The sequence below is a fragment of the Zingiber officinale genome, chromosome 1A, assembly GCF_018446385.1.
Source record: "Zingiber officinale cultivar Zhangliang chromosome 1A, Zo_v1.1, whole genome shotgun sequence".
Classification (NCBI taxonomy): domain Eukaryota; kingdom Viridiplantae; phylum Streptophyta; class Magnoliopsida; order Zingiberales; family Zingiberaceae; genus Zingiber; species Zingiber officinale.
The window spans coordinates 63,545,420-63,568,145 of NC_055987.1; the positions used below are offsets into that span (position 1 = coordinate 63,545,420).

At 36.2% G+C, this 22,726-nt stretch overlaps 1 protein-coding gene across 1 annotated transcript; it reads left to right on the forward strand.

Moving 5' to 3' along the window:
• Window positions 1-1,294: 1,294 nt before the first annotated feature.
• Window positions 1,295-22,095, forward strand: LOC122025672 (probable aminotransferase ACS12). The gene is made up of 4 exons (XM_042584510.1): window positions 1,295-1,867; window positions 1,968-2,099; window positions 20,664-20,824; window positions 20,899-22,095. Exons 1-4 carry the CDS (start codon window positions 1,490-1,492, stop codon window positions 21,740-21,742), a joined length of 1,515 nt encoding a protein of 504 aa, XP_042440444.1. The 5' UTR covers window positions 1,295-1,489; the 3' UTR covers window positions 21,743-22,095.
• Window positions 22,096-22,726: the final 631 nt, after the last annotated feature.

A 22,726-nucleotide genomic window follows, 5' to 3' on the forward strand; every position in this document is an offset into this window, starting at 1 on the left:
TTCTTTGTATGAATTCTAAATATAAAAGGAAATTAGATCTAGTTTATCGAATTTATTTTTCGAGTTTGTGTTTTCTTCTTTTTCGAATTTATGATTCGATTGTTCTTTTTGGTTAATCTAGAGTTATTTAAGGAAATAAATATTATCTTTCCTTAAAAGGCTTTGCCTAGGCGGTGGTGGTTGCTCCCATATCCAAGAAGGCCATGTGTCTCGCCATGCAGTCCTGGAAGCTAATTTTGCAAATAATATTTATGGAATTAATAACTTAGGTAGATTTGAATCAATAGTGTTAAGTTCCGCTTGCGATTCGAATCTAAACCATTAAAAACATATAAGTTAAATTTGGAATCAATGATGTTAAGTTTCGTCTGCGATTCCTAATTTAACTTCTAAAGAACACAATAGGTTATTTAAGGAAAGGTTCGACACTTGTACAAGAAATTTTTGTACAGTGGAACCGGTACATTTTCCTAAGATTAACCAACACTTGACGTGGATACGAATAGAGACGAATCTTTCGAGTATCGCTTGGTTGATTCTTATTCCACTCCTCATCAATCGGTTACTTGTTCGTTAATTTTGAAGGAGACTTGCCTTGTGAGGCTAGCAAACATTATCTATAAGGTTTGATCACGAACTGTTAGATATGCCTAGTATAAATTTACTTTCCATAAATTTGTAATCATGTAATTATGTCTAGCCGTGTTGTATCCTTATATGCGTCTGATATGTGTGATATAATAATTAAGAATTATTATGTTTTTATTTTCACTATGTCTATTTACGAAGCATATTTTAGTACGCACCACATCAAACATTCCTCAACACCTACATCATTTAAAAATTTAAAAGTTTAATTTTTTCAAATCAAAAGAATTTGAGGAATCTATTGATGATGTTAGTTAGTAAGTATCATTATTTTAAGTCTTATAATAAACTTGTGTTATTAAGTCTTTGAAATTTAAAAAATTCAAACCTTTTATTATCACAACTAATGTATTTCTGTTAGTCTGCCCTTATATATAAATTCGATAGCATAAATTAAAATCAAAATTTTGTAAATGAGTAGAATAAAAATTTTAATGTGGAAAGAAATGAGGATTATAATGGAAATATGATATATGTTTTTGGAATGAAAATTAGGCGTGTGAAATGCATGATACCAACTTTCTTACGTGAAATGTCGAAAAAATAATGTATGATTTGTTTAAAAAATAAAATATGATATATAATTTAAGAATTTTTAATTTTTTATTAAAATGCAAAAATAAAATTCAAAATCGCATCCCCGTTCCTGTCTTCTATCAGACCTCGTCAGTAGCGTCGGATATTCGCCTTATTATCTCCGTCAAATCGTAAAGCCCTGCGACAGCCACTTCTCCTCCGCTCGATGGCCTCCCTCCTCAGCTCCGCCTCCGGCCGATAACCTGCTACTCCATTCCTCTCCGAGAATAAAAGCGCATATCCGTCTTCAACTCGGACCGCTGCCATGCGCCTCATAGTCCCTCTCCAGGCGGTAGCCCAGGGGAGGGGTGGCCTCGTTCTTGGTTCCCTCATCCCCTGCGCCCTCTTCTATTTCCTCCAGTTCTACCTTCGCCGCCACCGTCCCTCCTCATCCTCCTCGCCTCCTCCTTCCTCCTCAGAATCCAACCTTTCTGAGCTCACCTCCATGCATCGCTCGTTCTCGAGGAACCTCCTCTCCACCCGTGGATCCGCCGGACCCTCCTGCATCTCCTCTCGCGGCGCTGCCCTCGCCAGGGGCGACGATAATCCCTATTATGTCGGATTGAAGAGGTGCGCCGAGGATCCGTATGATGCCTCATCCAATCCTGATGGCTTCCTGCAGCTCGGCCTGGCTGAGAACCGGGTACGAGATATCTCTTTTTATTCTTATCTTTCAAAGAGCGTTTCCTTTTTTTTTTTTGGTTCTGACGATTGTTTTTACCTTTTGTTTCTTTGCGTCTTAGTTGTCGCTAGATTTGATCCGTGATTGGTTGGTGAGTAATTGGAAGGACTCATTGTTGTCGGAGGAGCAAGAATTGAGTGTCAGGGGATTGGCGACGTATCAGCCGCATGATGGATTGATGGAATTGAAGATGGTGAGTGATATTCCTTTCTTTTTCTGTCTATATTCATTGAAAGGCTTTAAAATCTCAATGGGCGTGCTTTAGTCTGCATGACCTCTGGTTGCCTGTATTGATTTCCTGAGATTCTTGAATTAAATGGTAGATCAAATACTAATTGGCTATGGTGAATTATATAACTTGTTTGAAATTCTTCTCATGTCTCGGAATAATTTCATTCGTGCAAGAACTTTCAACATGATGTTACTTCTTCTTCCCTTGTTTTTCATATGTGAAGATTAATTTGAGACAGTGACTCATCAAAATTTTCAGATTTTTCTTAAGCATTTTTTATTTAAAAAAACAAAAGTATTTCAACAATCATAATTGCCTATTGTTTAAACATACTACATATGGAAAGAATTTTGAACTGTTGGAGTTGAAACGGTTCATTGCTCTTTAATTAATCCTTGATGTAAGGTTTCTTTCACAGGATTTTATAATTTATTGCATTCACAATTTAATTTGTTGCTCCTTTAGCTCATGATAAGAAAGTTTGCATGTCATGGTGTCTGTATTATCTCATTATCCCAGCTTAATTCGTGTACAGGCATATTCTAGAGATTTCTATTTCAAGTTTAATTTTGGTCGTTTTTCTTTATTAAAACCATATCTTTGTGCCAAGATATCACTGAGAAAAGTAAAAGGTACGAATTATCTAGTTTAGTCCCTTAGTGAAATCATATATCTTAATCAACTTATTGATGTAGACTAGTAAAAAAATATAATTTTATTTATTAGGAAAAACACGAAATTTGTTGCCTAGGATACTTAAGAGCAGAGCTGTTTATGTTTTTGGATCTCATGGTATAAGGTCTGGAAGCTATTCAGTTGTTTACCCAACACACTGACTTAAAATTTTTTGTGTAGATTGATATAAAAGTTGTACATACTGCTGTTTGGAATCCACTAATTTTTCTTGATGTTTCAAATAGGCATTATTGGAGACAAGATATTTATTTTGGGCCAAAATATTATTATTTTGCATAATGTATCAAACTTGTGTAATAAAATCTGCTAGAGTTAGTAAGAAATGGTCACTTTATATTTTCTCGTAGTGAATCTTTATTTCAGGCTGACATATATAAGCCTATGCATAGTCAGTGAGTGTTTCTTTTGTTTTATATAATCATAAATGCAATATCATGTTGCTTCACTCTTTGATTAGTTGAGATAGACCAACTTAATCCAAGTGAGTGGTTCTTTTGTTTTATATAATCATAAATGCAATATCATGTTGCTTCACTCTTTGATTAGTTGAGATAGACCAACTTAATCCCATCATCACATGGAGTAGACTATAGGTTAAGTGGATGACTTATCCACTTCATGTCCAATTTTGATGTAAACATCAAGGGTCAACAAAAACAAAAGAGAAGATACTACTTATTGGAAAAGAGGCAATAAATGAAAATAATTTATTGGATTGTTACATTTTTAATATCCTTGCTGTGAGATTTGGTTGTGAATCTTGAGAGCTATTGAGCTACTCCAACCATGAGAGAGTAAAGCATATGTTGATTATGAGTTGATTAGTCATTATTATTACTGATCATTATCAAAATTTTCACCTCATTTGTCTTTTTTTTTTCTTGAGTAAGATGTAGGATCAATGGTGCTTAGCTAGAAACTTGAAAATTAAAACGATTCGACACTCTTAAATAAAATACAAGGCTCAAGCTCAAATAAAGTAACAAATAATACTAGTATGATTTTTAATGTGGTTTAGACTTCCACTTCTACTTCGTGGCCTACTCGCTGGGCAAGTTGCTTGAAAATTTCAGTAAAATTGTTTTACTTCAAGAGATGGAGAAACCTAGTATAAAAGCTTTCGTTTTTACAAGCGCGGAAGTAAAACTTGTAACAAAAATAACACCTTTGCAAGAGATTAGGTTTGAAAAGAGTATTAAAAGACTATAAAACAGCAAGAGTAAGGGAATCTTAAGCTGTACAATTGTCATTGTAGTTTTCAAGTTAAGTTTGGATCAACTTCATACAGTTGTTTTGTTTAAATCTAATTGACTTAAATCTTCTCCAGTCTAGTGAAGCAGTGTTCTTGGAACCCTTATTTATAAATAACTATTCTTAAGTTGAATCAATATTTATTTAGTCAACTTAAATCCACATTTATTAACTTGGAACCCTATTAGTCAACTTTACTTATTTATAAATATCTACTCTTAAGTTGACTCAACATTTATTCAGTCGACTTAAATCCTCATTAGTCGACTTTATATCACAAACTTATTTGTCAACGGATAACATTTCTAGTTGACTTAAACTAGGTTCAAGTTGCTCATATTTATCTCAGTGATTTAATTGACTAATACTTTTCGATTCAACTTAATTCACATAAAGAGCAACCTGTTTTGGCAGTCAACTACATTAACTACTTAAATCATTGCAGTCCACTTAATTCTCCTTTAGTCAACTTAGGCCGAAATAGGACGCTTTTGTTTGTGAATAGAACATCTACAATTGACTATCAAGTCGATTCAATTGTTCATTCAACTAAATTTGCTTGAGGATCTTGACATAACCTGATATCAAACCCAAAACATTTATTCCTTAGTCGAATGAATGCCTAACTAAATCTCTACATTCCTTAGTAGCTTGTAATCTCTCAAGTCTCACTTGTCTTTACCTGCTAAGAGACCTTACCTCTAGAATTTCATCTTGTAAGAGACCTTGCTTTTGAGTCTTCATCTGTTTGCCTAGAATCCTTGCTTCCAAATCTTTCTCAACCACACCTGTTACGCTCTTGGTCAACCTTGACCTTTTGAGTATCATGCCAACACATGTTGGCCTTCTCCATCTACCTAGATCTATTGATCTTCTACCAAGCATGTTGAACCTTTTTATATAGCAAAAGCTCTTGCATTTTTTAAATCCATTTATTGAACACATGTTGAATCATTACTAAACCTGTAGTTGCTCATCAAGTTCTGCACCTGTGCACATATGATAAAGACATCAGAATAACAAAAGCCTATTTTTTTAACCCTTTATCAACCACATCAAACAAAATTGGTTGGATTCAATTACTTGGCGTATGATTGTACCAAAAAAAGCTTCAAACTTAGTTTTTAATAGTATTTAATGTATAGATAAGGTGCAAACTAATTTTTGGTATACTTTTTGTTTTGAATTTATGAATTTAGCTAATCTTAAATAGAAACTTAATAATAATTGCTTATGCACTACGATAATCATATTGCACGTTATTTGTATACATTTTTAAAGCGTAGAAAGGATATCATTTGCATCTGTGCTCATTCTTGGCAAATCTTGGCAAATAAAAACTTTTTACCTTGATTGCTAGCTTGAGACACAATCCTTATGTGAAGCGAGGGACCTTCATTACTTAAGCTACCTTTATATGCAAAGGGTGCTTTGGGAGGTCTCCCAAAGCAACCTATGACATCATTGCTAATATGTGATGCAAAATAGGCAATTGTTCTTGCATTCTTACATGCAAATGTGGGTTCAATAACTAGTCCATGATTATTGTATTGGATTAGGTTAGAAAATTGGAATTTAGGAACACTGAAGCCTAGTAGTAGTAGGTGTGATGATCATGAGAACATTAAATATAATATGCTTATTGAAAAATAGGTTAGTGAAAAGGCTATAGAAATTGATCAGACATGTTTTTGAATTTGATATATAACAGAAAAAAGAGTAGAAATTAAGCAGGTGCCATACAATATAATCATTATATAAACACAATTATAAAATAAGATAATCGGAGATAAAAGTGTTTTTTTTATCATAGTTGATAGAAAAAGAAATATTAAATATTAAAAGTGTTGATTCCTAAGATTGAGATACTACCTTAGAATAGAAATATGTTAAAATCACAGATTAAGTAGATCCTATGATTAATTAAAATATTTTAGAACTATATGTGATAATTATAATTTATTATATAGTGTTAGAATATTGTAACATAACTAGGGATATTATTGTAATTATACTGTATCCTCCTCTATATAAGTCAATAATTCCGTGGTGTCAAGACACGGATTTCTCTTTATAACATGGTATTAGAGCCAAGTTAAAAGGAAAAAAAAATCCTAATTTCCTGCGTCGTCGTTCCTCTCTCGCGCACAGTGTCGTTCACTGCGGCGCAGCAGTCCTCCTCTGACGTTCTTCGCACGCGGACGCCGCGGTTCTTTCCATTCCTCGCACGCAGAACAGGCGTCACTGTTCTGTAGCCGCTGTTCCTCTCACATAGAACAAGCGTCACTGCTCTGTTGTCCTTGTGCGCGCTACCGTAACCGAGGATCGGTCTCCTTTGCCGACTCCATCTCCGGCCTCCTCGAGAAGACAACTTCACGCCTCTTAGTTTCTCTCTCGCACGCGTGTTCGCGTCTCGCGAGGTGGCTTGAAGACGTGAATCCATGCAACAGCCACCTCTTGTTCACCGGAGACTCGAGTGCAACCATGACCCTCGTCTCCTCCGACACTATTTTCTCAAGCAGTCCGGAGCCTTTCTTCACAAGTTCTTTCCAAAATTAATCAATGGCTACATCTGACGTCCCAAAGCTAGATATCTCAATCTTTACCAATCACATCACTACACCCCTCTTTTCCGAGCAGTTGGATGGTAAAAATTACGTCTCTTGAGCCTCTCACATTGAGCTTTGGCTTGTTGGACAGGGTTCTGAGACACATCTCACTCAAACTGAAGAAGATGTTCAAATCGGCGATCGTCCTCTATGGAAGAAGGTTGATGCTCAGTTGTGTTGCATTATCCGAGCCACCATCCATCCATCCCTTAAGAATGTCTTCCGTACTCACAAAACCTACAAAACTATTTGGACACAGGCTCAACAACTCTTTACAAACACCTCTCGGTGACTCTATCAAGTTTGTGAAGATCTCATGACCATCCTCAGTGCCCATCAGATTAAGGATTCAATGTCAACTTTTAGTCTCTAGCCTTCTTTGTGACGTCAATGCTACCACCTGCGGCCATTCCTGTTGAAGAGCTTGAGAATCAGAACAAATTTTTTATGTCTGTGGCTTTATATGGTTTGCCCACAGATTATTCTTATGTTCATGATCAGATGGGCAACCCACAGAAGCTACCTAGGCGACTTTCCTTCGTATCCCAGCTCAAGTTTTGATGATGCCTCCTTCCGTTCCTGTTGACTCGTCAGCTTTGGTCTCTCGACATAATAACAGACCTCCACCTCGCAAGGGTGGCAAAGGACGTCCTTGGTGTGATCATTGCCACCGACCGGGACACACGATTGATAAGTGTTGGAGTCTACATGGACGACCTCCTCGCACTGCTCAGATCGTTCAGAGTTCTTGCTTCTTTATCTTTCACTTCACAGTTAACACCGGATCCGACCCCACCACCTTCTTATAATGACTTTCTGAAATGGTTTGAGGATCGTCAGGCTTCTGATTCCATTGCTACTGTTGCACACGCTGGTAATTCCTTTGCTGGCATATCTCGCCCTTCAGGTCCTTGGGTTCTTAATTCTGGAGCCACCGATCATATCACTGATAATAAATCCCTATTTTCTTCTCTTACTACTTTCGGTTATTTACCAATTGTAACCAAGGCCAATGGTTTTCAAACTCACCAGGCTATTGGTATTGTTCATCCTTCTCCGTCTCTTTCTATTCATAATGTTCTTTATGTTCCTGGAGCTCCCTTTAATTTATTGTCAATAAGTCAACTTGCTCGGTCTCTTGATTGTGTCATTTCTTTTACTAAAACGTCTGTTTCCTTTCCGGACTGGAGTACGGGGAGGATGATTGACTTCGGATATGAGTCTCATGGCCTATATCAGCTTCAACAATTCTCTCTTGTTGGTTCGGCAGCGACATCTCCACTTCTTATTCATACTCAGTTGGGACATCCAGGTCTTGATAAGTTGAGACAATTACATCCTAGTCTTTCTCACTTAGAGTCTTTGTCTTATGAGTTGTGTCAATTAGGAAAGCATGTTCGTAGTTCTTTTTCTCCTCGCACTGTGAGTTGGGCTACGACCCTCTTTGCTTTGGTTCATTCTGATGTTTGGGGTCTGAGTCGTGTTTCTTCTACATTGGGATCACGATATTTTGGACAATTTTTCCCATTGTACATAGTTATATCTGATGAAGGAACGTTCAGAATTGTTTTCTATTTTTCAATCTTTTTTTCATGAAATCAAAACTCAATTTGGTAGTTCTCTTTGAACTTTGTAAAGTGATAATGCACGCGAGTATCTATCTACTCAGTTTCGTTCCTTCTTGGCATCTCATGGTGTGCTACATCGGACGTCTTACCCTCATACCTCTCAACAGAATGAGGTTGCAGAACGCAAGAATTGTCATCTCCTCGAGACCACCCGGACTCTTCTTCTCCATTTTCATGTTCCTCATTAGTTTTGGGATGACGCCGTGCTTATTGCGTGTTATCTCATCAATCGCATGCCTTCCTCCACTCTCTAGAGTAAAATACCTCATCATCCTCTTCATCCTTTACCACCTCGAGTCTTTGGTTCTATATGTTTTGCTCATGATCTTGATCCTGGCATTGATAAACTCTTTCCCCGGTCTCATAAGTGTATTTTTCTTGGGTACCCACGGTTTCAGAAAGGGTACAAGTGTTATTCCCCTACTCTTCGTCGGTACTTCATCTCTGATGATGTCACGTTCTTTGATTCGGTTTCATGTTTTGAGCCTCCCGCTTCCCAGTCTGAGATTTCTCTCTCTCCACCTGCACCAATGACTATCTTTTATCCTCTAGAGGTGCCTCTATCATCCCCAGCCTCGTCTCCTCTTTTGCGGGTTTATCAGTGTCGTCCTCATCCTGCTTTGCCGCCGCCCAACACTGACACTGCCGTGGACACATCTTTGGAGCCAAGTCCTTCGCTGTTTCCTCCGGTCCCAGATCCTGAGTCTGATATTCCCATTGCACTTCGAAAGGGTATGTGTTCTACTCGTAATCCTTCTCCTCAATTATGTTTCTGAGTTATCATCGTCTTTTATCATAGTTGATAGAAAAAGAAATATTAAATATTAAAAGTGTTGATTCCTAAGATTGAGATACTACCTTATAATAGAAATATGTTAAAATCCCAGATTAAGTAGATCCTATGATTAATTAAAATATTTTTGAACTATACGTGATAATTATAATTTATTATATAGATTAACTTTTAATATGTTATATTATTACGAACATGTTAAACACTTTCATATAGTAAATGTTTGAAAATTAAGATATAATTCTTAAAGTGTTCTGACTTTATATACCAAGGAGCAACTTCCATTAGATGAATGATAACTGTTAAGTGAATTGTAATGATAGTAGTTAAAAAAAACTTTAAGCGTTAAAATCTTTCTCAAATGATATGACATGGAAAGATTATTTATAGCATATGTCAATTTTCAAAATGTCTAATTGAACATAAATAGATTCTATCTTGTCATGATTATTTAAACAAAAAACTTAAAAGTAGGAATGTTAAGCAAGCGTAAGATCAGATTAGGTCAATTCATATCTTAGTACGGTTTGGATTGCGTAAGTCATGGTAAGATTTAAGTTCAGATTACAACATTAACTACCATGCGAAACATGATTAAATGATTGAATTAGAAATCACTTTCATGAGAACCTTGATAAAGCGTGGTATACCCATGTTTGATAAGCCTATTTTATTTACATATTTAAGAATTAAAGGAAGAAACTTTGTTTCAAAGTTGAATAGAGCTAGGTGGTAGAATTTTACGAATAATAATGCAAGTGCTTTCAAAGATGAAGCAAGAATTTTGGAATGAAGGGTTTTATAATATGGAGGCATGTGGACTTTACTAGTAAATAAGATAAACAAATAAGACAAAATCAATACTTGAGTTTAAAAGTAGTGGAATATATAGAAAAAGTCAGTGATGCGTAGAAGAGCAAAAACCTATTAGATTAAAGAAATGTCTTGAAGGTTGGTGAAAGAATCAAGAGAACGTGAATAGGTATAAAGTAGCAAAAAAACTGATCAAAAGAAGATATTGCATTGTAAAGTCTAATGCATATGATAAATTTAAAGAAAAATGAGTTTTGTTGAATTGTTAAATTAGGGAAGGAAAATGTACAAATTTATGGAATATTAGATGCTTGAAGTATGAAAATATGAAGGATTTTATTGATGCAAAATCATAAAGAAAGATTAATTAATTTTTACCAATTATCCAATGAATACATTCTAAATAATCTAGTATTAGAAACCAATAGAAGTGACAAACGAAGAGGAGCTTTTAGAGGCTTCTATGGTTGTATCATGCTCTTTAGGCTAAAATGGAAAATTATATAAACTACTATAGTTTTGTCATGTCATATTGTTGGATTATAGTGATAGTTAGGTGAACGTTAGTGTTGGAGGGGAGGGGGTGAATAGCATGCCTACAATTAAATTTAATATTTTCTCTTCTTGCAGTCCTAGCAATGTTATAAAATAGTAGTGGAAAAACATAATTAGAATAAGCACTTATTACAATATCCTAGCACAAGCAATTTAATGTGGTTTGGCAGGTCTTAGCCTCTTAGTCCACGACCTATAATACTTTAGGTGGATTGACCTCAAAATTCTCTATCTTTTGCTTGACAATTTAATGTGGTTCAACAACCCCTGGGCTCGTAGTAGACGACTTATGATCCTTTGGCTAGATTAATCTCAGAATACTCCTTTCTCTTTGGTAAAATGCCGCAAGTGGAGAATCTTCTTTCAGAACCAGTAAGAATAGCTTTGAAGGCTTACAACATAATACTAGGATTTTACAAATGTGTCTCAAAATAACAATGGAAATAATAAAGTAATCAACTTGTTTATTCTTATCTTCGTGTTTTTTGAAACCTCTTTTAAAGCCTTCTCCACTTAGTGAAATCTTGACAGTGTCTTGTCGATGTGACATTCATTAAGTGACAAGTAATTCACAATAATCAATGATTAATAGGCCCATTTCCCGAGGCTTGGAATTGATTTTTTCAATAACTGCTTCATCTGGTTCATCAATCGAATGACAATCAACCATTAGTTGACTAGCTTTGACTGAATCCCATTGGTTGTGATCTATTCCTTCGATTCCTCGTATAATACTTATATTAGTCAATTAATCACAAATAATTAGTCAACACAATATATAATATTTCTTAGTCGACTGCACCCTCAATTAGGCTTCCAATCAATTATTCATTGCCAATCAATAGACTGTATAAATGAAAACAAACTAACTTGAAGTTTCTTGGTCAATTGCTTCCATCAACTCCCCTCAGTCGATTAGGAATTTGACTTTAACCCATTTAATGGCCAAGCCAGCGTAAATTGAGATTTACCCACGTCCGAGTACATTTTCACTCAACTTGTTGCTACCTTCCAAGACCTTCTCCAGCCAAGTCTCTTGTCTGTTGGATGCACCGAGCTCTTTGACTCCCTTAACGCGTTGTCTTTTTTTTTGCTCCACTTGCATAGTGCATCTCTAATAATCTTCTACCAAACTTCTTATCCTTGGATGCACTAAGCCCTTGGGTTTTTTTTTTGTGTCATCCTTCTTGCTCCACTTACATACCCTATTTCTCACAATACAAAAGCAAGGCTTAACAATTCTTTGTTAAAACATCAAAATCCATAGTCGCACCGAACCACTTGGGCAATTTTTTCTACTTTCATGTTTATCAATCTGTTTAAGTTAGGGGAAAAATAGCATATATATATAGTAATAAATGTTTAAATGCAATAACAAAATATTTTGAATCTGGTCCTAATTTTTATCTCTCCTTGAGCTAAAATAATTTTTTAAAAATTGCATCCACTCTTCTAGTCACCCTTTTTTAGAAGTTGTGGTCCCAATTTAACTTACTTGTCCCCTTTGCCAACATCAAAAATGAATTTTTAAGAACTTCACAAGGATTCAACCTATGATCAGATGCTTCTGCCTACTAGTCGACTATTGTCTTGTTCGAGTTGACTTCTATCATGCTAGCCGACTCATAAAATATGAATTTTTGAATGCAAGTTTTTTATATGCCATGTTTTCATAGAAAAATATATTTCCTTGAAAATTCCAATTAATTTTTTGAAATTTGACTATGTGAGCATGAATCTAAAATGCTAAGTGAATCAAAAACATATTTTGATTTCATTTTAACTATGGTTGACCATCCTAGGGTTTTCTAAATGCTAAGACCTGATTTTTTAACTTAAAACAAGTTAGTGTTGACTGTGTTTACTAGGTATTTTCTAGGTATCACATTTTTTTAAACCTTTCTAATTGTCATTTGTCCCCTCGGAGCTTGTAATCTAAATTATAGTTAGGTCTTTCTTTACTACGACTTTCCCTTTGACTACCTATTAGCATATTCAAATTGTTTGTACCTTAAGGGTTTCTACTTGTTTCCCGAATCTTAACTTTGCAGCCTTTAATTTCTTTAAATTATTTCTAGTGCATGAATTTTACAATTTGGATTCAAGTGAATCTAATGAATTTTCATGTCTAGATATTTACTTCTAATCTTACACAATAATTTATTAGCTTTATAATATTTATTTGAAGATTAGCTTTTGACCTTCTTTTTTTTTTTTTCCCCTTTTCTACTTTCAATTTTAGGTGTTGGCCCTTCGTGTGACCTTCGTCATAGTGAAAATAATTTACTATTTTCTTGCCCAACTTTCTTCCTCACTAGTTTCTTTACTTCTTGCTTATCAAAATTAGAATTCTTAAAGCATATTCTCATTTTACTACTTGATAGGCTTCTTTGTTGTTGTTCATTAAGGAAGAGTCTGATTGAAGTTTCGGATGATCCTTCTTTTGTACTGCTAGGGCTAGGATACCTCTCTTGTAAATTTATTCTCTATTTGCTTTTCCTACAACTCTAGAGTTATTCTATGGTTGTGAAAAAATCCTCTAAATTATTCACCTTAAGATTTGTAAGATGCATCAAGCATAAATATCCAATTAGGTGTTTTGGCATGTAATGGTCACTGTTCAAAAGACAAAAAAAGCCATTCATGATTTGTCTCTTTGCAAATGACTGAGATCGGTCGTGTGGGGCACCCGGAGTCAGCGTATGACTTTTTGCCACTAATTAGGTGTTTTGATCCCTAGGGTGTACTGAGTTAGTACCTAAGTGGTAGAATTGCATCTATAGGCAAGGGTTTAAGTCACGGCTATGACAAATAATCTTACTTAGGGGCGCTTAGTACTTGATTTAGCTCCGTTCATCTCACCCACGTCGTGGGGCCGACAATGAGGGGTGCTTGGTGTGAGCGTTATCTCGTTTTGCACTAATGATGTGTGATACGGGTTATGACGGATGAACCGAGAAGGTGATGTGACAGTCAAAGTCAAGAGGACGTGATGGTCAAAATCAAGAGGATATGGTAGTCCACTCCAAAAAGAGTAATATCCCTTCGTCTGGCTTGAATTAGTGAATTAGTTCCTTAGTGCTAAAACCCTTGGGTTATCCAGATCGGGTTTTAATCCGGAGATGGTCGATCGTTAAGCCGAGCGAACCAGGGAGTATAATGTCTTAAGGGTGGCCAGATCGTTAATCCGACCAGGTAAAGTGCACATACATCCGGTCAAGCAGAGGATGGGTCAGACATATTGTTAGTAACCCGGGGTAGTTTTGATGTGGTCAACTAAGTTCAGTTAGGTCTTGTTGTGTTTGATCCTTGTGTCTAAGTGTGCAGGAGCTTACGAACACAAGAAGTTGAGCGGAAGACGTAATTAGCGAGAAGGATGGCACGGGAAGGGAGTCGACGGGCTCGGTGCATCCAAAGGACGAGATGCTGTGGAAGAATATATCGACAGACGAGAAGGACGTGCGTGGCGCTTCGAGGGACGAGAAGCCGGGGAGGAAGGCTGCTCGAGGAGAAGGTCGGAGTTGGGTTTGGGTGAGCTCAACTCTGGTTAGCCGGAGCATCACCCACGCTAAGAGATCAGCAAAGGAGTTGATATGCCGTATGGAAGGCGCCTTCCATGGCTGGAGGGCGCCTTCGATGAACAGTACGAAGGCGCCTTCCGATAGTCGTTAGCCGCGGATAGAGTTTTATCCACAATGAATAAAACTTATCCGATGGAAGGCGCCTTGGACCTCATTGGAGGCGCCTTCAAGCTACGGATAGAGTTTTCTAGGGGCTATAAAAAGACCCCTAGACCTAGAAAATAAAGTACAACTGAACTACAACTCTTGTATTCACTTCCTAGTTATTCTGTAAGCTGCCAACGTCTGTAAGAGGCTACTTAGCTTTCAACAAAGGAGTTTTTTCTAATAGAGCTTTCTTTAACGCCTTGGATTAACAACCACCTAAATTGTAACCAAGTAAATAGATTGTTCTCTTACTTTTTTTTTAATTGTTCAGTTTTATTATTCTGTTTATTATTATTATGCTACTAATCAAATTAAAGGAACAAGAAGGGGTTATCTTTTTTCCTTATAGGCAATTTACCCTCTCTTGTCGACCCCGCTGCACCAACAAGTGATATCAGAGTCTAAGCACTTCAGAAGGACTAACCGCCAATTGAAGTACAAAGACGATGGTCGGATCGAGTATCCGCCAAAGTTCGAGGGAGACTTCCATCAATGGAAATTTGTCGAATGGAGGTATTTTTTAAAATGGATTTTGAAATTCTCTTAATTATGAAATATGATTTTGTAACCCCCACTGACCAACAAGGAGCTGAGAAAGAGGAGCATTCATGGACAAAGAAAGAACAGGCGGATTTCGTAGCTAACGGACAAGTCGAATTCCATCTGCTGAGCGTGGTACCTCTGCAGGAAGTCAGCAGAATCAGCGCATACGAATCAGCAAAGGATCATTGAGAGAAGTTCTTGGAGTTACACGAAAGAACGTCCGAAGCAAAGCTCGCGAGACGGGACCTTCTTTGGAACCAAATCAACAACCTCCGGATGGTAGAAGGCAAATCAATTGGTCATCTTCACGGAAGAATCAAGGAGCTAATCACTGGACTAAGGAACCTTGGAGAAACGGTAACTAATCGGGACACGCAAAGGTATGTCTTAAATGCATTCCCAAGAACACCGGAATGAACATCTATAGTAGATTCCTACTATATCTCCAAAGATCTCGAGGTAAGTACATTAGAATTTTTTTTTCCACTTTCGAATTACATGAGTCTCGGTGTGTAGGACATAGTAAGGAACCAAGCCAGAACCTAGCACTGCAAGCCCAGAAGGGCGGACCGGATTCAGACTTCAAAGCATCGATCGACGCAGATGAAGCAACATTATTGGTAAAGAAATTTAATAGATTTATTAAATCTAATAAATTCAAGTCGCAGACGAAAAAGGACTTTCGAAGCAAAAGGAAGATTCAATGCTACAATTGCCAAGAAGAAGGACACATTAAGGACGACTGCCCCAAACTGAAAAAAGAGAAAGACAAGGACAAAAGAACAATAAGATCGAAGCTCAAGAATTTAAAGGCAACATGGGATGAATCTTCGTCCTCCGAGTTTGAGATTGAGGCCTACGCCGGATTAGCCTTACTGGCCGATTACCAAGAAGAAGATGAAAGTAGTTCAGAGATGAGCATTGATGAAGGAGGAGGATTTTCAGAAGAAAGCTGCGATGAAGGGGGAGCATTAGAACACGAGGTAAGTAAGGTACCTGGCTTACCTCCTGAAAAGTCATTTCAATTTATTAAGGTACTCTCTAAGGATTTAGTAAAACTAGAAAGAGAAAATGCTAAGATAAAACTAACCTTGCTAATTTATGCCCCATAATAATGTATGATAATTTAAGAATAGAAAATGATAAATTGAAAGTATACATAGAAAAATTAGAAAATGACTATGCATGCTCGAATTCGAATAGTTATCAAAAATCAAAATTTAGAAATTATGGTAGAATCAACTGGTACATTAGAAATCACCAGGGATAGATCAGGAAAATCCCTAGAAATTATGTCCCTTCAAAATTTTTAATAAATCCAGTAGGTAGGAGGAACCTATATTGAGTTCCAAAATATTTTTTAGATCAAAATTCATCTTTTTAGAAATTGTCTTAATTAGAAAAATATTCTTTTCTATTCATATTCCGAGTTTAAAATTTTTTATACTATCCGATGATTTAATCTACAAACAAATTTTTTTTAAAGTTTTTTTTTCTGTTGAGTAATTTTTTTTTAATGAAAAACATACTTTGAAATTTAAAATTATTTTACAGACTTAAAATTTTAAAAATCTTATTTTTCTGTGATAAAATATAATATTATATGTTAAAAGAAATTCGAAATTAAAATTTCAAAGTAAATAGAAACTTGAAAACTTTCACTTTTTCTACCATTAAACTAAGATTTCTTGTTATGTACCCCTAGAAATTTATATCAAAATTTTCTACCTGTTTATGCTATTTTTCCTTTTTTTAATGTGATCAAAGGGGGAGAAATAGGTATAAGTTAAGGGGGAAGTAAGGACATTCTTTTGTTTTTTAACTCGCTTAATTCCCATAATTTTTATCTTTGTATTTATTTTTACAATTAACTTGTTTAATTCATTGCTTTACTATATTATTGCATTTTTAACTCTAACTTGAACTTGGGTTGATGCACATCAAAAAGGGGGAGATTGTTAGTACCCCGGAATAGTTTTGACGTGGTCAACTAAGTGCAGTTAGGTCCTGTTGTGTTTGATCCTTGTGTTTAAGTGTGCAGGAGCTTAGGAACACAAGAAGTCGGGCGGAAGACACAACTAGCGAGAAGGATGACATGGGAAGAGAGTCGACGGGTTTGGTGCATCTGAAAGGCGAGATGCTGCGGAAGAGTATACCGGCGAACGAGAAGGATGTGCGCGGCGATATGAGGGACGAGAAGCCGAGGAGGAAAGCTGCTCGAGGAGGTCGGAGTTAGGTTCGGGTGAGCTCAACTCCGGTTAGTCGGAGCATCATAGCAAAGGAGCTGATCTGCTTTATAGAAGACACTTTCCATGGCTGGAAAGCACCTTCGATGAACAATACGAAGGCACCTTCCAGTGTTTGAAGGCGCCTTTCGATAGCCGTTAGTCGCGGATAGAGTTTTATCTACAGCAGATAAAACTTATCCGATGGAAGGCGCTTGACCTCATTGGAGGCGCCTTCAAGCTACGGATAGAGTTTTCCAAGGGTGTAAAAAGACCCCTAGACCTAGAAAATAAAGTACAATTGAACTACAAGTCTTGTATTCACTTCCTAGTCATTTTATGAGCTATCAACGTCTGTAAGAGGCTACTCCGCTTTCAACAAAAGAGTTTTTTCTAGTAAAGCTTTCTTCAACGCCTTGGATTAACATGTTGTAATTAGTAAATAGATTGTCTTCTTACTTTTCTTTAATTACTCAGTTTTAATATTCTGTTTATTATTATTGTGCTACTAATCAAATCAAAAAAATGAGAAGGGGTTATATTTTTCCTTGTAGGCAATTTACCTCCTCTTACCGGCCTCGCGGCACCAACATATACGACACTTATATTTATTTTATTATCATCACCCGAACGGAATTTTGACACAATATTGTTATTATTAAAGAGATTTCCTGGGATTCTGAAACACTCTACCATTCACCAGCAAGTATATTAAGGTTGCGCAGAACGTAATTGAGCAGTTTAATCTGACATAATTGAATGACTCAATAAAAGAGGTCGGCTTAAGGATCGGCCGAGATATATTCAGCGCAGAGTACATTAGCTAAACAAAGAGGCCGGTTTAAGAATCAGCCGAGAGATACTCAACAAACAAACGACAGATAATATTTTAACAGTCTGCCAGGGTTGTCGGGGAATATTCCTTGGGCACTTCTTGCAGAGGTTATGACAATATACTTCCTAGATAATTTCATCAAGGGTCTAAGCCATAAACGACAAAAGAGGTATATCTGGGGGTAGAAAAAGATTCCTCGGGCTGTTACTGTATATCATCTCGATTGTACTTTTTCTATCACCAAACAAACTCAGAGGCACAATGCTACCTCATGATCACGGAGGTTGTGAGAGGTGGTATATAAAGGGGGATCTTCTTCGTTGGTAAGGTATGCATCATTTGCATCTGAAACCTATGCTCTTGCATATCCACTACTGATCTTTAGTTCACTCATCGGAGATCGTACTGACTTGAGTGCGGAGGGCCTTGTCAGGGATCCTTTCCCTGGTCTTTGGTCCTAACATTTTGTTGGATCGTCTGTGTGTGCACAGGATCTGAAGGAAATCGTCTTCTTGGAGCTTGGAGGTCTTCTCTTTGTCAACGATTAGGCCATCGTCACCAACGCGCCATCTCTTCATCTCTCGGATAGGATCAAGGTGTTTTGGGAAAAGCATTTATAACACTCCTTAATATGTCTCGATTAGACATTAAAACACTCTCGGAACTCTTGGAATCCTCAATCTTTCTTCTCTTCAGTAAAATGCCAAAGGTGGAAAACCTATTTTACAATTTCTTCAAAAATAGCTTTGGAGCTTTGTAACACAATTCTAGGGTTTTACAAATGTGGCTTAAAAGTAAAGTAATCAATCTGCTTGTCTTTGCGGCCTTGAACCCTCTTAAAGCCTTCCTTGTAATAGAATCTTGACATAGTCTTGTTGACAAGGCATCCATCAGTTGACTAATATTTCACTGTCAGTTGATTGATATGACTGATTCCCGTAGTTCACGACCAATTAATATGATGACTACTTTATCAAGGGTTCATTGTTCATGACAATTAACCGTTAGTCGTCTGACTAATCGTGATTGAATCCTGCAGCTCATGATCGATTTCCTTGATTCTTCGGATAACACCTGCAGCACAAACAATCAGTCACTTGACTTATAGAAACACGATACATAATGTTCCTTAGTTGACTGCACCAATCGGTTGCTATAGGTAATTAGTCTGGCTGAACAAATAGTAACAAACTCACAATAAGCATCTTGGCCAACTGCTTAGTCTACCCTACTGGTAATTTGACGTCAACCTATCTAATAGTCAAGTTTTTCTAAGTCTAGATCTACCCACGCCTGAGTACATTTTCACTCAACTTTCAGCTCACTAGCAGCCTTCCACCTCAAGACCTTCTTTCGTCAAGTTTCTCATTGCTTAGATGCACCAAACTCGTTGGCTCCCTTCTTGTTATACCTTTCTTCTCCCTTTCATCAAGTTTCTCATCTCTTGGATACACCGAATCCATCGACTTCTTTATTGTGCCATCCTTCTTGCTTCATTTGCGTACTTTGCTTCCCATGCACAACTATCTTCAATACTTTTCGTCCTACGGTCGTTTGGGTGTCCCATACCATCTTCTCCAATCTTCCACAGATTTTGAACCATTAGATACTCCATGTGTCACACACAAATCCAAAACAAAACCAAAAACATAGTCTAATTTAAAACTTTTGTCTAAACATCTAAATCCGTGGTCACACAAATATATATGTGTATATATAATATCTCTATAATGATAATAGTAAGATAAATATGTGGTTATTTGGAAAATAAACTAGAACATGTTCTTTAGTAGGATTAGTTAGGTGTAACTCAAATGTATAATAAAATGGAAGAAAATATGATCATATGATATGGACATGTTCTAATGACGACAAATGTATTTCATAGGTAGATAAATTGAATCAATTAAAGTTAATGTAGAAAAGAAATTAGTTGATGTAGTAAAGAAATTGATTTAATTAATTTTAATATTACTAATGATATGGCCTTAAGTAGAGTTGAAAGGAGAGAGAAGATTCATGTATTGGATGCTTACATATCCTAGATTATGATGATGTCAAAAGGAAATTACTTAATCTCCAGAGTCCAGAATGCTAAATGATCTTTAATAGTTGTTGCTCACTTTTCTCATTCCATTTATTGTTGGACAACAATTCGGAGAAAGAATCATGAAAGTCATTGCTATGCTACTTAGACTTGGATATGAGTATCCAACATGAGTATGGCCAACATGAAAATCAGTTTTTCTAAAATTGTTTGCATAGGAACTATAAGGGTATTAGTGTTTGATTCCTTGTGTTGGTGGCTGTCTTGGGTGTCCAATATGCGTATGGAGGGGTTAAAGGTCTTGAAGTTATATTGTATGACAGTGACTTCATTTGGTTGAATTATTATCAGTTGTATACCTTGAAAGGGTCAGCAATTTTTTTATTTCTATACTTTTGAAAACCTTTCTTCTAGTTAGCAGTTTGTAATAGAAACAAAAATGCAAGATAATTAATTCCTTGCCATATTGCTTGCTTCAGTTATTAAAAAACCATGAGTGCAAACTTCAATGTTTACCATGCTGCTTGTCTTTCAAAGGGGATTAGTAAGTTCTTGTTATAATTCTCTATTAATTTAGAAATGTTTAAAAGAATCTGGATATTATTGGTGATATATAGTGTTTGATGGCGGGATATGATCCATATTGCCAAGCAGAAATAGAAATAGTTGAAACATAACTGTTGTTGATGTACTACAATCAACTTTAGTTTTGTAGATAATGAGTTCCTTTATTGGTTGGCTTAATGAGGGCTATTCCTTTTTGTTGGAAATCAACTGCTTCATAATCTTCTTTATTAAACAGGCTGTTTCCGAATTTATGGGTCATATCATGCAAGGGTCAATTTCCTTCAATCCATCACAATTGGTTTTAACTGCTGGCGCCACTCCTGCAGTTGAGATATTAAGCTTCTGTCTTGCTGATGCTGGAAATGCATTTCTTGTTCCATCTCCTTATTACCCAGGGTAATTTTATTTCGTTACAGATTAATCATTATTCTGTCAATATAATAGAGAAAATTACATAGAATCTGATGCAGGTGGGATAGAGATATTAAGTGGCGTACTGGGATAGAGCTTATTCCTGTTCCATGCAGAAGCACTAATAATTTTAATATAAGTATTCCTGCTCTTGAACGAGCATACAACCAATCAAAAAAACGAGGAGTGAAAGTCCGTGCAGTTATTGTTTCTAATCCCAACAATCCAGTTGGTAATCTAATAGACCAGGAAACACTGATTGGTCTTCTAGACTTTGTCACAGAGAAAAACATACATCTCATTTCTGATGAAATATTTGCTGGTTCGACATATGGAAATGACCAGTTTGTAAGTGTGGCCGAGATTCTTGATGTAGAAAACTTTGACAAGAGCAGGGTTCATATAATCTATGGACTGTCAAAAGACCTTTCCATTCCAGGATTTAGAATTGGAGTTATCTATTCTCACAATGAAAATGTGCTGGCTGCTGCTTCTAAGCTAGCACGGTTCTCATCCATTTCTGCTCCTACGCAACGGTTGCTTGTTTCAATGCTTTCAGATGCAAGGTTCATTTCTGAATATCTTGCCATAAACAGAGAACGGTTACAGAACACGCAAGCTTTATTTGTGGATGGGCTGAAAGAGTTGGGTATCAAGTGCGCTAATAGCAGTGGAGGGTTGTATTGTTGGGCAGACATGAGCAAACTTATTGGGTCTTATAGCGAGAAAGGCGAGCTTCAACTGTGGGACAGACTGCTAAATGTTGCTAAGGTTAATGCAACCCCTGGTTCAACATGCCACTGCATTGAACCTGGATGGTTTAGGTGTTGTTTCTCTACATTGGAAAAGTCGGATATTCCTTTAGTGATGGAAAGGATTCGAACAGTCATCCAAAGCAATTAAATGACCTGTTATTCTTTTTTTTTTTCTTAAGAATATTCGACTCTAGCCTTGCATTTTCTGCTTCATAACTAACAAGAGGATTTCACTTCACTTTTTTAGTAGACTGGAATTTTTTTTAAAAGAAGGTGCCTGCTAGAAATCAGCAATGAATATCAACACCAGCTTGGAATCACAAGAATGAACTCAGATATGAACGGAAGAACAAGTGGAATGTCTACTAGAGTACAGAATTCTTTGTTAAATGATGCTAGGGGAAATTCACTGTTTTAGTACTAAGGATGACAGTTAATTCGTTATATAGGATATGGGGTGTGTTGATCAGAGAATATTAAATACATGCGTTTTTAGTCCTTTCCAGATTTGTTTATTTTTCTAATATTTTTAACAAGCTATATATATATATATATATATATATATATATATATATATATATATACTGCATTAAGGCACAATGCAGTGTGTTAGCATTGTGAAGTCGCCATTTAAACTAGGCTCTACGATATTGTCAAAACAAAATACAACATTAAATCTAATTAAAATGCATATTTCAAAAGAAAATATGACAAACAACACCTGCACTTACATCTCAGACACCTCTAGAAAAGAAAATAACATGAATTTAATCTATTAAACAAGTTAAATTAATAATAAAATTTATTACATTTTAATAAATAAGTTTGCATTTGAATCATTATATATATAAATTATTAATTTCATTTTACTTATTTATATTTAAACCAATAAAGCTAACATCCATACATTTAATAAATCCACAAAAAATAAATTATTGAAGCTAACTAATCTTAGTGCAATAACATTAGGATTGGGTGCGGCGGTAAGATGCAGAGCGTCTTTTTTAAATAATCAGAGTTTAATTTTCACATAGGGTGTATTTACAGTGATTAAATTAATAGTGAAATTAGGGCACCACGTTAGAGTTATCGTGCTTTTTAAATTTATTTAATGGACTAAATATGGTGTTAA

Bases quoted from the DNA above. Each gene is read 5' to 3' on its own strand.
- LOC122025672 (XM_042584510.1), top strand. From the start codon at position 1,490: ATGCGCCTCATAGTCCCTCTCCAGGCGGTAGCCCAGGGGAGGGGTGGC. The intron at 1,868-1,967 runs GTACGAGATATC...TTTGCGTCTTAG, and splicing joins TCGGCCTGGCTGAGAACCGG to TTGTCGCTAGATTTGATCCG. The intron at 20,825-20,898 runs GTAATTTTATTT...AATCTGATGCAG, and splicing joins CCATCTCCTTATTACCCAGG to GTGGGATAGAGATATTAAGT.